Below are 12,875 nucleotides of genomic sequence, written 5' to 3'. Positions count from 1 at the left end.
ATAGCAAAGCGTCCGCAAATATGGCCCAAAATAAATAAACACTCTGTATACATTATCCACCATTGCCAATGCCAAATGAGACGGGCTTATGACATTATGACACGAGTAATACGATACGAAAGTTTACAAGGTCAGTCGACTGAACGCCAAGTCTATCCAGAGTCAAATTACGATCCGAATAATGATATTCATAACAGAACCATAAATCTATGTTAGTATCGGGATGGAAGTTAAAATAGATACTTTAAAGAAACTATCATTCAGGTCATAACTAGTGTATTCAATCATAATAATATAATATAATTTTAAAATAATGTAAAACTATAAAATACACTACTTGATAACTATGAACGAAATACTTCGAAATCACCTCTTCGCTTTGTTTAAATGGACACAAAGAACATGGAATTAGGAATGTCAAAGTAACAGAACATCTGTAATGAAAGCGCAAGAGAAAAAACATCAGCACCTGCTAGCTTCAATTTAGTGCTTAAAGTTAACTTTTATAACATGGCAACATCTAAATCAGTCGATGTTTTTTTTTATTTTGTCTGGGAAGGCAACACTCGAGCCGATAGAGGTGGTAGACTAAGAGCTAGTGAACCAGACCTACGTCATTTTATAAAAGCTGAGAAAGTTTTGTCAGCGCATGCTCCTAATATAGTTTAGATTTAGAATGTTGGTGCATCATGAAGTTTGGGCCATCGTGGCTTTGGCAGCTACCCTAAAAAAATTGTCTGGCAAGGAGTTGGAACGGTCAAAACTATCTGGCTGATGAGGAAATTACTTCTATCCTTTCCCAAATATCTATATCTATACTAATACACTCAACATCAAATAAACCGCACCTTCCGCGACGCGAACTTTAAAGATTTTCTTCTGACACAATCATGGTACCCCAACAATATTGGTGTTATTTGAAAGCTCAATAAATATCCTTAAAGAAAAATACATTTCATTTCTAAATAAATGATTAACATATACCATAAATGTGACTTGAAAATAGACCTCACTTTGGGCTCACCTCTGGGATCAATAAGACCAATTTTCATGGTTATAAAACCAAATAAAGATCTCACGTGTCCTTTTTAACAGATGGATAGCGATTAATCCCAACTTAACAGTTTCATAGTCATAAAAAATGGCTATAGCGTAACTACCTATTTTTTGAAGAAGTGACTCTGGATCCTTCTAAAGACACATTTTTGGGGTAAAAACCTTTCCTTTAATGAAATGAACTTTAGAACTAGGCTTTCAAATGGTGCCAACATTTGTGGGAAGTGGGAATGCATACGTTTGAAAGTGCTTGTCGCGGGAGGGTCGAGTTTTGTGTGATGACCAGTGTAGAATTACAGTCTATTGAATATACAGAAAAAGCCACCGTTAGGCTTATTTACTCTGACAAACTTTCAGCTTTTATAAAATGACGTAGGTCCGGCGCTCACTAGCTCTTAGTCTAAGGCTTGATTTCCTCCTACACTGACGTCGGTCGCGTACATCGGTCGAGCGTACGAATAAACACAATGTTCTATGAAGCACCGCACTGCAACGCCGTCGTCAGCGGCAGATGATTACATAGAACTAGTGTGTAATCGTGCGCGCCGCTGACGTCGGTCACCGATGTCAGCCTAAAAGGAAATCAAGCCTAAAAGGAAATCAAGCCTAAAGGCCGTCCGTTCATAGCTATGCAGTGCGCGGGGGAATACTTAGGCTGTGCTACGCAGCGGGAATGGGCGCGGCGGCGGCGGCCGGCTTGGCGGGCTGCGCTTTCTGCATCAGGTTGATCTTGTCGCCCAGGCTCAGAGCCATGCCCTGGAAACAGCCGTCATTCTTGTAAGCTTAATGCCCGTATTCACCATCAATCCATAATTTTTGAGTGACCCCTATGGTAACAAATAACAGGAATTTTGTTTTCATAGTAGGGGTCACTTAGAAGTTAGGGATTGATGGTGAAAACGGGCATTAGTATAACAACAAATAAAAATCTTCATCTTCTTTTTTATCCGTATACATTATTATGACTAATGAGGGACTGATTCTGATTCGTACATTTTGACAAACGAGGGACCGTAGTAAGCTGTTCACAGCTGTGAATTAATATGTATTCGATGTTTTTTTTTTTAATGTTTGTGGGTTCGCGAATGCTCTGCAGCAATGTCAATATAAATTAATTTATAGACTGAATTAATTAGAAGTAACAATTCGAATTAATCACGTGACTTTCTAGCAATAACATAAACTTTGGGTGCAGGTGCCATACTCCGCTTAGCCGGACTGTGGAAGCTACATACCTGATTGTGGATGCCAAACTTTATTGGCTGTGGAAGCTGTACTCATTTGATTGTGAATAGAATAGAATAGAATAGAAAACTTTTTATTTGCAAGAAAGGTATACAAGCAGCAGATTGTGCATGCTATTCTTTTTTGTCATGAGTTCCCCTAGCTCAGTGGTTCTTAACCGGTGGTCCGCGGACCACTGGTGGTCCCTGGAGACATTCCAAGGGGTCCACGAGACATCGTAATAAATAAGTGACGTGACGCGATGAGTCGAGTCAACACAACGCAAACGGCGCACAGTGGGCGAGAAATCGACCTCCCCTTTCATAGGATTTTGAAAAAAAAAGTGGTCCTTGACGAGACAGAAATTTGGTAAAATGGTCCCTCGTGCCTTAAAGGTTAAGAACCACTGCCCAAGCTATATGCGCTATATTCCCCTGGCTGCAGTACTGAATATCGAGCGCGCGTCAGGTTCGCCGCCTTGAAGCCACATTCCCCTGGCTACAGGAGCTGTGTTCCCCTGGCTGTACCGACCTGGCTCTTGGCGCGGATGCGCACGTGGCCGACGACGGGCGCGCCGGGCTTGTGCAGCGGCACCTCGATGCTGAGGTTCGCGAGCGCGTCCTCGCCGAATATCGAGCGCGCGTCAGGTTCGCCGCCATGAAGCCACGTTCCCCTGGCTATAGGAGCTGTGTTCCCCTGGCTGTACCGACCTGGCTCTTGGCGCGGATGCGCACGTGGCCGACGACGGGCGCGCCGGGCTTGTGCAGCGGCACCTCGATGCTGAGGTTCGCGAGCGCGTCCTCGCCGAATATCGAGCGCGCGTCAGGTTCGCCGCCATGAAGCCACGTTCCCCTGGCTATAGGAGCTGTGTTCCCCTGGCTGTACCGACCTGGCTCTTGGCGCGGATGCGCACGTGGCCGACGACGGGCGCGCCGGGCTTGTGCAGCGGCACCTCGATGCTGAGGTTCGCGAGCGCGTCCTCGCCGAATATCGAGCGCGCGTACAGATTCGCCGCCATGAAGCCGCATTGGCCAGATAACGCCTGCGAATGAACATTATATGCGATAGATTTTTGTCCTTTATAAATAAAAGTGACGACGACAACACAAAACGTTTTAAATACAAGCCTTAGTTTTTTGTTCTTTTATAAATAAAAGTGACGACGACACAAAACATTTCCACTTGTTGTCATACTTCTAGAGTCGATGTATGAAAAAAAGTTATACGATACCTTATCTGGCGTAAGGCACTTCATATTTGTGGAACTTAGTAAGTGCTCGAGGTATTCGCGTAGATCCGTGATGTTTGTGTTCACAGACACCTGAAAACAAATAACTTCCATCAGTGACATCAGAATTATATTCACAATACAACAATAGCACCAAGTTAACAAAAAAAGTAGACACAAAGTTACTAGACAATACTGTTGCAATATTTCTCGTTCACTTGACGCAATATTCATCATCATCATTTTACCACCAGATGTCCACTACTGAACATAGTTCTCCAATGACGCATTATTGCCGGGCAATATTGTCACTATATTTCTCATACAGTTAACACCACTTTGCCGGGCAATATTGTAGCTATATTTTTCGTAGAATTAACGCAACTTTGCCGGGAATATTGTCGCTATATTTCTCGAACAGTTAACGCAACTTTGCCGGACAATATTGTCGCTATATTTCTCGTAGAGTTAACGCAACTTTGTCAGGAATATTGTCGCTATATTTCTCGTAGAGTTAACGCAACTTTGCCGGGAATATTGTCGCTATATTTCTCGTACAGTTAAAGCAACTTTGCCAAGCAATATTGCCGCTATATTTCTCGATCACTTGACCCAATGTTGCCTGGCAATATTGACGCTATATTTCTCGTACAGTAAACATAATTTTACTGGGCAATATTTCCGAAACAGTTCTTGTTCACTTGACACAATATTGCCAGGCAATATTTTCACAATATTTCCCGTTATTCCCGAGAAACATTGTCGCTATACTTCTTGTTTACTTGACACAATGTTGTCGAGCAATATTGTCGCTAATTTCTCTCTCAGCTGGCCCAATGTTGCCTGGCTGTCGCAAAATGAGGATTTTCGCGTATGAATAATCCGCCAGATGGCAAAACGTAGACGCGAGGTCCAAATGCTGCATGATTGGTTACTTTTGACATGACATTGACAGATATGTCAAAATCCACCTATCACGCAGCAGTCAGACCCCACATCCACGTCCCGCCATCTAGCGGATCTTTCATACGCGAAACGGAATGAGGGTATTCCAATATAGCGGGCAATATTGCCAGAATATCTCGCTCAGCAACATTATTTCTCAAGAGCTTCATCACCTTGTTCTCCCACTCGAACTCGGCCCACATCTGGCGGAAGTCGGCGTCGCTGCAGGCGCAAGGCTGGATGTAGTCCACGATGTCGATGTGGATGTCGTTAAGCACCACCACGCCGCGGTCCATCGACGCGCCCGACACTTCGTACACTGCGGACCAATTCACCTTTATAAACATGCACAGTGAATGCAATGCTCAGTAGTTTAAACCTTATTGGCTTGTTTTAAGGTTCAAAAATTATAGTTTAAACACAGAATAAGTAATAGTACAGGTACAGAAGGATTACTCCGCAAGACGATTTAAATAAATGCGAGTCTTGCTACGACGCGATACAGTGGAATTCAGCTCGCACAGCACTACGTACCTACAATTTTATTCACCTTCAAGTTTTGTCTCTTTCTATCGCGTGCCTCTGAACTCTTCTTACGCTGTTAGGGTTGCTGTCTAGTAGTGTCTAGTAAAAAAATAATTAATCTACTTATTTTAAATGAGGTACGATAGTAGGTACCTAAAGTACGCATTCATTATGGAAAACCTTGGGAGAGGCCTTTGTCCAGCAGTGGACGTCATTTGGCTGAAACGAACGAACGCATTCTGAGCAGTAGTCATGGTAGGTTAGGTTCCTATACTATCCTAAGAATTATTGATTACCTACATGGCCAACATACCTTTCAGCATCTTTGGGAAGCGAAAAAAGAGATAAATCCGTTAGGTTTCTTTTCGAATTTAAACACCCGAACGCCGCACAATAATATTTCTTTCTCTTTATGTCCATTTTGTAATAATACTTCGATCATAGAATTAGGTACTACAACGCATGACACTCGACTGATATAATACCCGCCGGCGGGGCGCTTCGCTGTAGGTAATTATCGGATGTACCGCGCGGAGTGAGCCAGGCCTGGTTTAAACTTGTTCTCATCACTGATTAAAAAAACTGGTTCATCTCGCTCGTTTGTTTCAGCCAAATGACGTCCACAGCTGCACTAAGACCTCCCCTAAAGATTTCCATAACGACCTGCACTACTCGAATCCAGATACCTCCCGCGACCTTCACCAGATCGTAGGTTCACCTAGTGAAAGGCCTGCTACGGACTTGTGTTTAATTAAAAATCTAGAGGCGATCTGATCTCACGTAAGAGATTAATGCCCGTTTTCACCATCAATCCCTAATTTTTATGTGACCCCTATGGTAACAATTAATAAGAATTTTGCTGCTCGATCCCTATGATCACTTAAAAATTAGGGATTGATGGTGAAAACAGGCATAAGGCTGAGTTGCACCACCTAACTTTGACCGTAACTATGACGGTAACCGGTTTTTTTTTTAATTTTGACAAAGGACAATGTTCATTTCTGGCCTGGCGTGGACAAGCTGCTAATGAAAATATGAATTTGCCAAAAATTTTTAATTAATTTTTAAAGTATTCACTTAGTGTAACTTTGTATCAATTTGCCTTTATAAAAATCCAATTTAAATAGTACTTTATGTGATAATTACAACTTCCTGTCTTTAACACTCATTTCAAAGTGAAGTGTTGCCAAAATGAATCTTATCGGTAAGAATCGATTCATATCGATTGTTGTTTGACTATGACAATTATTATTTTTTAAAATACGTATTCATTAAAATGACATTTATAAATTTTTTTTTAATATTCTAATAACACTACCAAAAATATTTAAATAACTAAATAAAACCTTATTTCACACACACCTTATTATACACCTTATTTCGAGTCATCAAAAATACAATCGATTTTTATATCGATTATTTTTATTCATCACCACATTATTAGCATGGCAACACTGAAAATATTGTCACAGCTGTTATCTGTCATTCGCTTTGTTTTGTATTTTTCATCGTGAGTGTTGTTTAGTTCTCAAAACCAAGTTTTTGCCAAAATAAAAGCAGAAGAGTGTTGTATAAGTTTCCCTTTTGACGTCTTAATTTTTTTGACCATGGTCCTCGATGCTTCCCTTCCCGATGACCCTGGCATACTCTCGAACTACGAATCTCACTCAACCAATGACCAATGGCTCACTTTCGGCCATCGAACCTTGCCTAAACGCCGACCACGGCTTACGTATGGACTCCGACCCGAGCCCCAATGTTAACCCCAGCCCGATTTTGGATAATGCAACTAGCAATTCCTCAACCTCATGAGGAACCTATGATAATGTATCAATTGTATAGCTGTCAATGATGCAGAGGAGGCGACATAGCCTAGAGCTTATTAAGTTCAGTTGGTTATAATGTCAGTGGATGACTCCTCAGCTGGTAAGTTATTGAATGAGCGTGTGGACTTGTACAATGTATTTGATCAACTACCTTTACCGTAGATTACCATAATCCTAATAAAACTTTTTTTTTAGATTGATAACAGCAGTGTATGTTGTCACTCATGTTGGACCGTGGCCACGGTGTGGCTCTGCACCAATCAAGGACAAATAATATTTCAAATGAAGAAGCAACCACTAGCACTGGTCACTGTTAACGTGGATTGTCTTTGTTACAAATACGTTCCATAGACTGCATATTAACACGGAAAGAGAATCACATATTCGAAAATAATGTAATAATGGAACAGATTTCACCTCGTCAAGTAAGTTTTTTTATAATTATTTTCATTATATTTTATTAAAGACATTGGCTTGATATATTTGAACAAAGTGTTTATTTTTTTCTATACAAATACTTCTTACTGATAGATAAAAATTGACATCACATCTCAATATCTTAAAGAATGAATTTTGAATGATACCATAATTAATTTCTTTGTTTCAGCTGCGGGGATCTGACCAAATATGTCATCCTTAAGTGGCAGTGAGCTGATCGAGCTGCTACACATGCTGTGGAGCCCCAACAAACACATGATGGGACGAGGATTCATTTGCCCTGATATTGGCCGAATAACAGTAGGTTGCTGTGCTCATGTTATGACAATTTTGTGGTTTTTGAGCTGGGCAAGGTATCAGGAACATGTATTTCCACCTGCCTAGTTCCTAGACAATATTTTATTGACCCATGAGTCAGATTCAAATAATAATAATTAAAAAATGGTGTTTTATTTTGCTTCTAACCTTTCTAGTCTTAAGCAAAAAAAAATTTTTTTAAGGACTTGGATACAAAATGATATTTATATTCTGTTTCTTACTGGTATAGACTATTTAATAAATAACAAAATACATGCTGTAATGTCTGTCCACCTCAGGCCAAAGGTCCCATACTAAGTGGGCATAACCCTTTTTACGTTTGTCAAAGTTAAAGTAAGATGGTGCAACCCATCCTTAGAGACGTTTTCTTTTTAAATCTGTGAATAGGATAGAACAGACAAATGGAACCACAAGGCCGAGCTGTAGGTAATTTCGAGCATTAAAGCTAGTGATGCAAAATAGTAGACATTTACCGAATATTCGTATTCGGTGAAATAATAATAACGAATACCTACTTTTTTTAAATTTTGTCACACACGTGTGTGTCTCCGAACACTGTAGCCACAACGACATGACGGGAAACCCCCGGTCAGTATGTAACAAAGTAGTGAGCAAGTTCTCTTCCGGAATTTGACAGTCAATAGCAGGTCGATTGTACAAGTATTATTTTGTTTTGTGATTAGTTACAAAGTAAAGTGATACAATTCATACTGTTAGAATAAATGGAACGCAACCATTTTATATTGTGTATGTTGGCAATACGGAAATCCGTTTAGTTTTTTCATGTTGACACTACTGTTACTGCCATTTTGAACTCTGTGATTTGTGTGCGCTCTAAACCGAATAGAAAGTTATATTCCTCAATATTTCTTTTATTTACCACAAAAGCTACAATTCCTTCATGGTAGCAGAGCGTAGTTGTGGTAAATCTGGAAGAAATCAGAAAATCTTCAATCAGTCGGTGAAATTCCAATTGAAGTCCGAATTGAGGTTATGTACAACAACGTGTTTGTGAAAAACGCTTGCTTGCTTGCTTATCTGGTGAAAACGCGTCAGGATGAGTGCAAATATGTTCAGTCTCGAAAAGCTGATCGGGCGAGAGAACTTTGCCACCTGGAAATTCAGCATGAAAACATATTTAGAGCACGAGGATTTGTGGTGCTGTGTGGAACCGCCTGATAACAAACCTGTTGATGCTGCCAAGGATGTCAAGGCGAAGGCCAAGCTAATTTTGCTACTGGATCCCCAGAATTATGTCCATGTTCAGGAATGCTCAACGGCAAAACAGGTGTGGGATAGCTTACAGAGAGCTTTTGATGACAATGGCCTTACAAGAAGAGTTGGTTTGCTTAAAGACTTGATAAACACCACTTTAGAATCGAATAACAGTGTTGAAACCTATGTCAGTAAGATAATGACCACAGCGCACAAACTGCGGAACATAGGATTTGATGTGAACGATGAGTGGCTCGGGACCCTAATGTTGGCTGGACTGCCTGATGAATATAAGCCCATGATCATGGGGCTGGAGAGTTCTGGTATAGTAATCAGTGCTGACACGGTGAAATCCAAACTTATTCAGGAAATAAAAACATCAACATCTACTGCATTCTATACAAACTCCAAGAAAACGAAGAGCAAAGATCAGCCACCTAAATCAAAAGGACCGAGATGTTTTAATTGCAACAAACAAGGACATTTTGCAAAGTTTTGTAAGCAGCCAAAGAAACCATCAACTACAAGTAGTAAAGGAGAAACTTCTAGTTTTGTTGCAGCTTTTTCAGCTACCATTGGTGACAACAGTGATAAATGGTTGATTGACTCCGGTGCATCCATGCACATGACAAGTAGAGAAGACTGGATGTACAATGACACCGAGCCGTCAGTGAAACACATTACAGTTGCCAACAGGGAACCATTGGCTGTCAAGGGAGTTGGTTGTGTAGATATTCAAGTAAATAAGGAACATAAAATTCAGGTAAAAAATGTTTTATTTGTTCCTGGACTAGCTGCTAATCTTCTCTCAGTTAGCACTATAGTGAAAGGTGGATTTAATGTTACATTTGATAACAGAGGATGTTTTATTAGAAACATCAAAGGAGACATCATATGTACTGCAACATTAAATAATAACTTGTATATCATGGACACTAGCGGAGAAATGGCTCACTTATCATCTAGTGACACAAACTGTAATAATGTTTACTTATGGCATTTACGTATGGGCCATCTGAATGTTACAGATGTGAAGAAGCTGCCTGGTTGTGCTGAGGGTGTGACTCTGACTCAGAATGTAAGTAATGTCACCTGTACCCACTGTCTGGAAGGGAAACAAGCCAGACTGCCGTTCAAAAATGTTGGTTCCAGAGCAACAAGACCACTGGAACTAATACATTCTGATTTGTGCGGCCCGATGGAGAACATATCATATGGAGGTATGAAATACTTTATCACTTTCATCGACGACTTTACCCGAAAGGTCCATTTGTACTTTCTCAAAGATAAAATGAATGTTCTGGACACCTTTAAGGATTTCAAGTCAAAGGTAGAGAATGAATTGGACCACAAAATCAAAATTATACGCACAGATAATGGCAAAGAATATTGTAATCATAATTTTGAGAAGTTTTTGTCTAATCATGGTATTGTTCACCAGACGTCCACTCCCTACACGCCTCAGCACAACGGCCTCGCTGAACGGATGAACCGAACCCTGGTTGAGCGAGCGAGGTGCATGCTATTTTATGCTGGTTTGGAAAAGAGCTTGTGGGCTGAAGCTGTGGCGACTGCAGCATATGTTGTCAACCGGTCACCAACAAAGGCACTAGAAGGTAAAACTCCATTTGAAATTTGGAAAGGACGGAAACCCAACTTGTCACACATGAAGATATTTGGCTCTGTTGCTATGGTCTATGTTCCAAAAGAAAAACGTCAAAAGTGGGACAAGAAATCATCAAGGATGATACTAGTTGGCTATTGTGAAAACTCGAAGGGTTACCGATTGTTTGACCCTGAAACAAAGAAAATAGTAAAAAGTAGAGATGTCACTTTTATAGAAACTGTGAATACACATGCAAATCTCCCTGTTGATTGTGATACAGTGGAAAGTGAGAGCAGCAAAGGCAGTTCTGATCCCGAAATACTCACTCCGGAGCACAATGACTCGGATGTCCATGAAGACTCAAGTGAGTATGAAACTGATGTTGGAGATTCTGATGAAACTTACCATCCACCGTGTTCAGTGAGACGGCAGCAGGATGTTAACAGCAACATCACAGTAAGATCATTGCGGTCTCAGAAGCAAAGGAATGAAGAGAGTGACAAAAATAGTTATTTGTGTTTGTACACTGACTCATCTGATCCACAGACTGTAGAAGAGGCTCTGTCATCACCTCAAGCCACAGAATGGAAGAAGGCGATGGATAAAGAATACAATTCTTTAATGAAAAATGAAACCTGGAGTTTGACAGACCTTCCACCGGGAAAAAAGGCTCTACCCTATAAGTGGGTATTCAAAACGAAAACTGACCAGAGTGGAAATATCACCAGTTACAAGGCTAGGCTTGTAATAAAAGGCTATGCTCAGAGAAATGGATTAGACTATGAAGAAACATACTCACCAGTTGTCAGGTACACCACTATTCGCTACTTATTTGCATTGGCAGCTAAATATAATCTGGAAATAGATCAAATGGATGCTGTATCAGCCTTTTTGCAAGGAGAGATAGATAAAACTATCTATATGGAGCAACCAGAACAGTATAAACAGGGATCTCAGGTATGCATTCTACATAAATCGATATATGGGCTAAAACAGGCCAGTAGGCTTTGGAATGTCAAACTTAACAAAGTCCTACATGAGTTGGGAATGCAACAATCGAAAACAGATCCATGTGTTTATTTCAATATAGAACAGAACACATTTATAGCTGTCTGGGTTGATGATCTAATTTTATTTACTGCTCAAGAGTCTACAAAGATGTTATTTAAGGAAAAATTAAAAGAACACTTGGAAATGAAAGATCTAGGCCCAGCTAGCCAGTGCTTGGGCATGCACATCACTAGGTGTGGAAGTGATGTTGTACTGGATCAGGAGAAATATATTAAAGAAACATTAGCAAGATTCAGAATGTCGGACTGCAAACCTGTGAAAACACCTATTGAAGTTGGTATGAAATTTAATGAAAATGAAGAACAAGAAGCATTGTTAAACTGTCCATATCAACAAGCTATTGGTTCATTGCTTTATCTGGCTCAGGTTACCCGGCCAGATATATCATTTGCAGTTAACACACTGAGCAGATTCAACAACAATCCCAAGGCTACGCATTGGACTGCAGTGAAGAGAATATTTCGATATCTACAGGGCACAAAAGATTTGAAATTGATTTACACCAAAGATGGTAATGAGAAAATCACAGGATATTGTGATGCAGATTGGGCAGGAGATGTGTGCGACCGAAAATCGTGCACAGGTTACATTTTTATGTTACAGGGTGGCGCCATCTCTTGGCGGTCACATAAACAGCAGACTGTTGCCTTGTCGACAGCCGAAGCCGAGTACATGTCGATGTCCTCCGCGACGCAGGAAGCGTTGTGGCTGCAGCAGCTGCACGGCGAGCTCGGCCAGCCGCCGCACGGCCCGCTCGTCATCTTCAGTGACAACCAGAGTGCGATCAAGTTATCTATGAATGACTGTTACTTACCTAGGTCTAAGCATATAGACATTCGTTATCATTTTCTGAAGGATCATGTTAATAATTTAAATGTTAAATTTTGTTATGTTAAAGGTGAAGACATGATTGCTGATAATTTAACTAAGGGTACTACCGCTGATAAGCATTTGTATTGTGTAACTAAAATGGGGTTACGTTCCAGGGGTGGGTGTTAGAATAAATGGAACGCAACCATTTTATATTGTGTATGTTGGCAATACGGAAATCCGTTTAGTTTTTTCATGTTGACACTACTGTTACTGCCATTTTGAACTCTGTGATTTGTGTGCGCTCTAAACCGAATAGAAAGTTATATTCCTCAATATTTCTTTTATTTACCACAAAAGCTACAATTCCTTCACATACAATACCAAAAAAATGCCATTAGTAACTTTTAATTACTAAAACATTAACCATGATAAAAAGAGTTAAATTTATGAGTGTTTCATGACTATGTAGAGATATTCGTATTCGTAAAAGTAGTATTCGTTGCATCACTAATAGACAGTTTGACACCATACCCCAATAATTCGAAACCACAACTGTTATAAAAAGACTCTTCATTCTGCTCTTAAAAACCTAATTTATTTGAAATTACCT

The 12,875-nt window shown here is 40.3% G+C and overlaps 1 protein-coding gene and 1 long non-coding RNA gene across 2 annotated transcripts in view; one reads left to right on the top strand and one right to left on the bottom strand.

The window, feature by feature from the left end:
• Positions 1-259: 259 nt before the first annotated feature.
• Positions 260-12,875, bottom strand: part of LOC135073428 (coatomer subunit beta) — a 45,783-nt gene continuing 33,167 nt past the window's right edge. Inside the window, 4 exon segments of the mRNA XM_063967611.1 lie at positions 260-1,812; positions 2,812-3,322; positions 3,512-3,601; positions 4,627-4,772. Of these exon segments, the coding sequence (XP_063823681.1) occupies positions 3,137-3,322; positions 3,512-3,601; positions 4,627-4,772 (422 nt within the window). The 3' untranslated portion in view covers positions 260-1,812; positions 2,812-3,136.
• Positions 6,827-7,655, top strand: LOC135073669 (uncharacterized). The gene is made up of 3 exons (XR_010257688.1): positions 6,827-6,904; positions 7,000-7,229; positions 7,412-7,655. It is a non-coding gene; the product is annotated as an uncharacterized LOC135073669 (long non-coding RNA).

The sequence above is a fragment of the Ostrinia nubilalis genome, chromosome 7, assembly GCF_963855985.1.
Source record: "Ostrinia nubilalis chromosome 7, ilOstNubi1.1, whole genome shotgun sequence".
NCBI classification, from domain to species: Eukaryota; Metazoa; Arthropoda; class Insecta; order Lepidoptera; family Crambidae; genus Ostrinia; species Ostrinia nubilalis.
The sequence above is the reverse complement of the archived record's forward strand: the minus strand, read 5'-3'. Positions and strand labels throughout refer to the sequence as shown.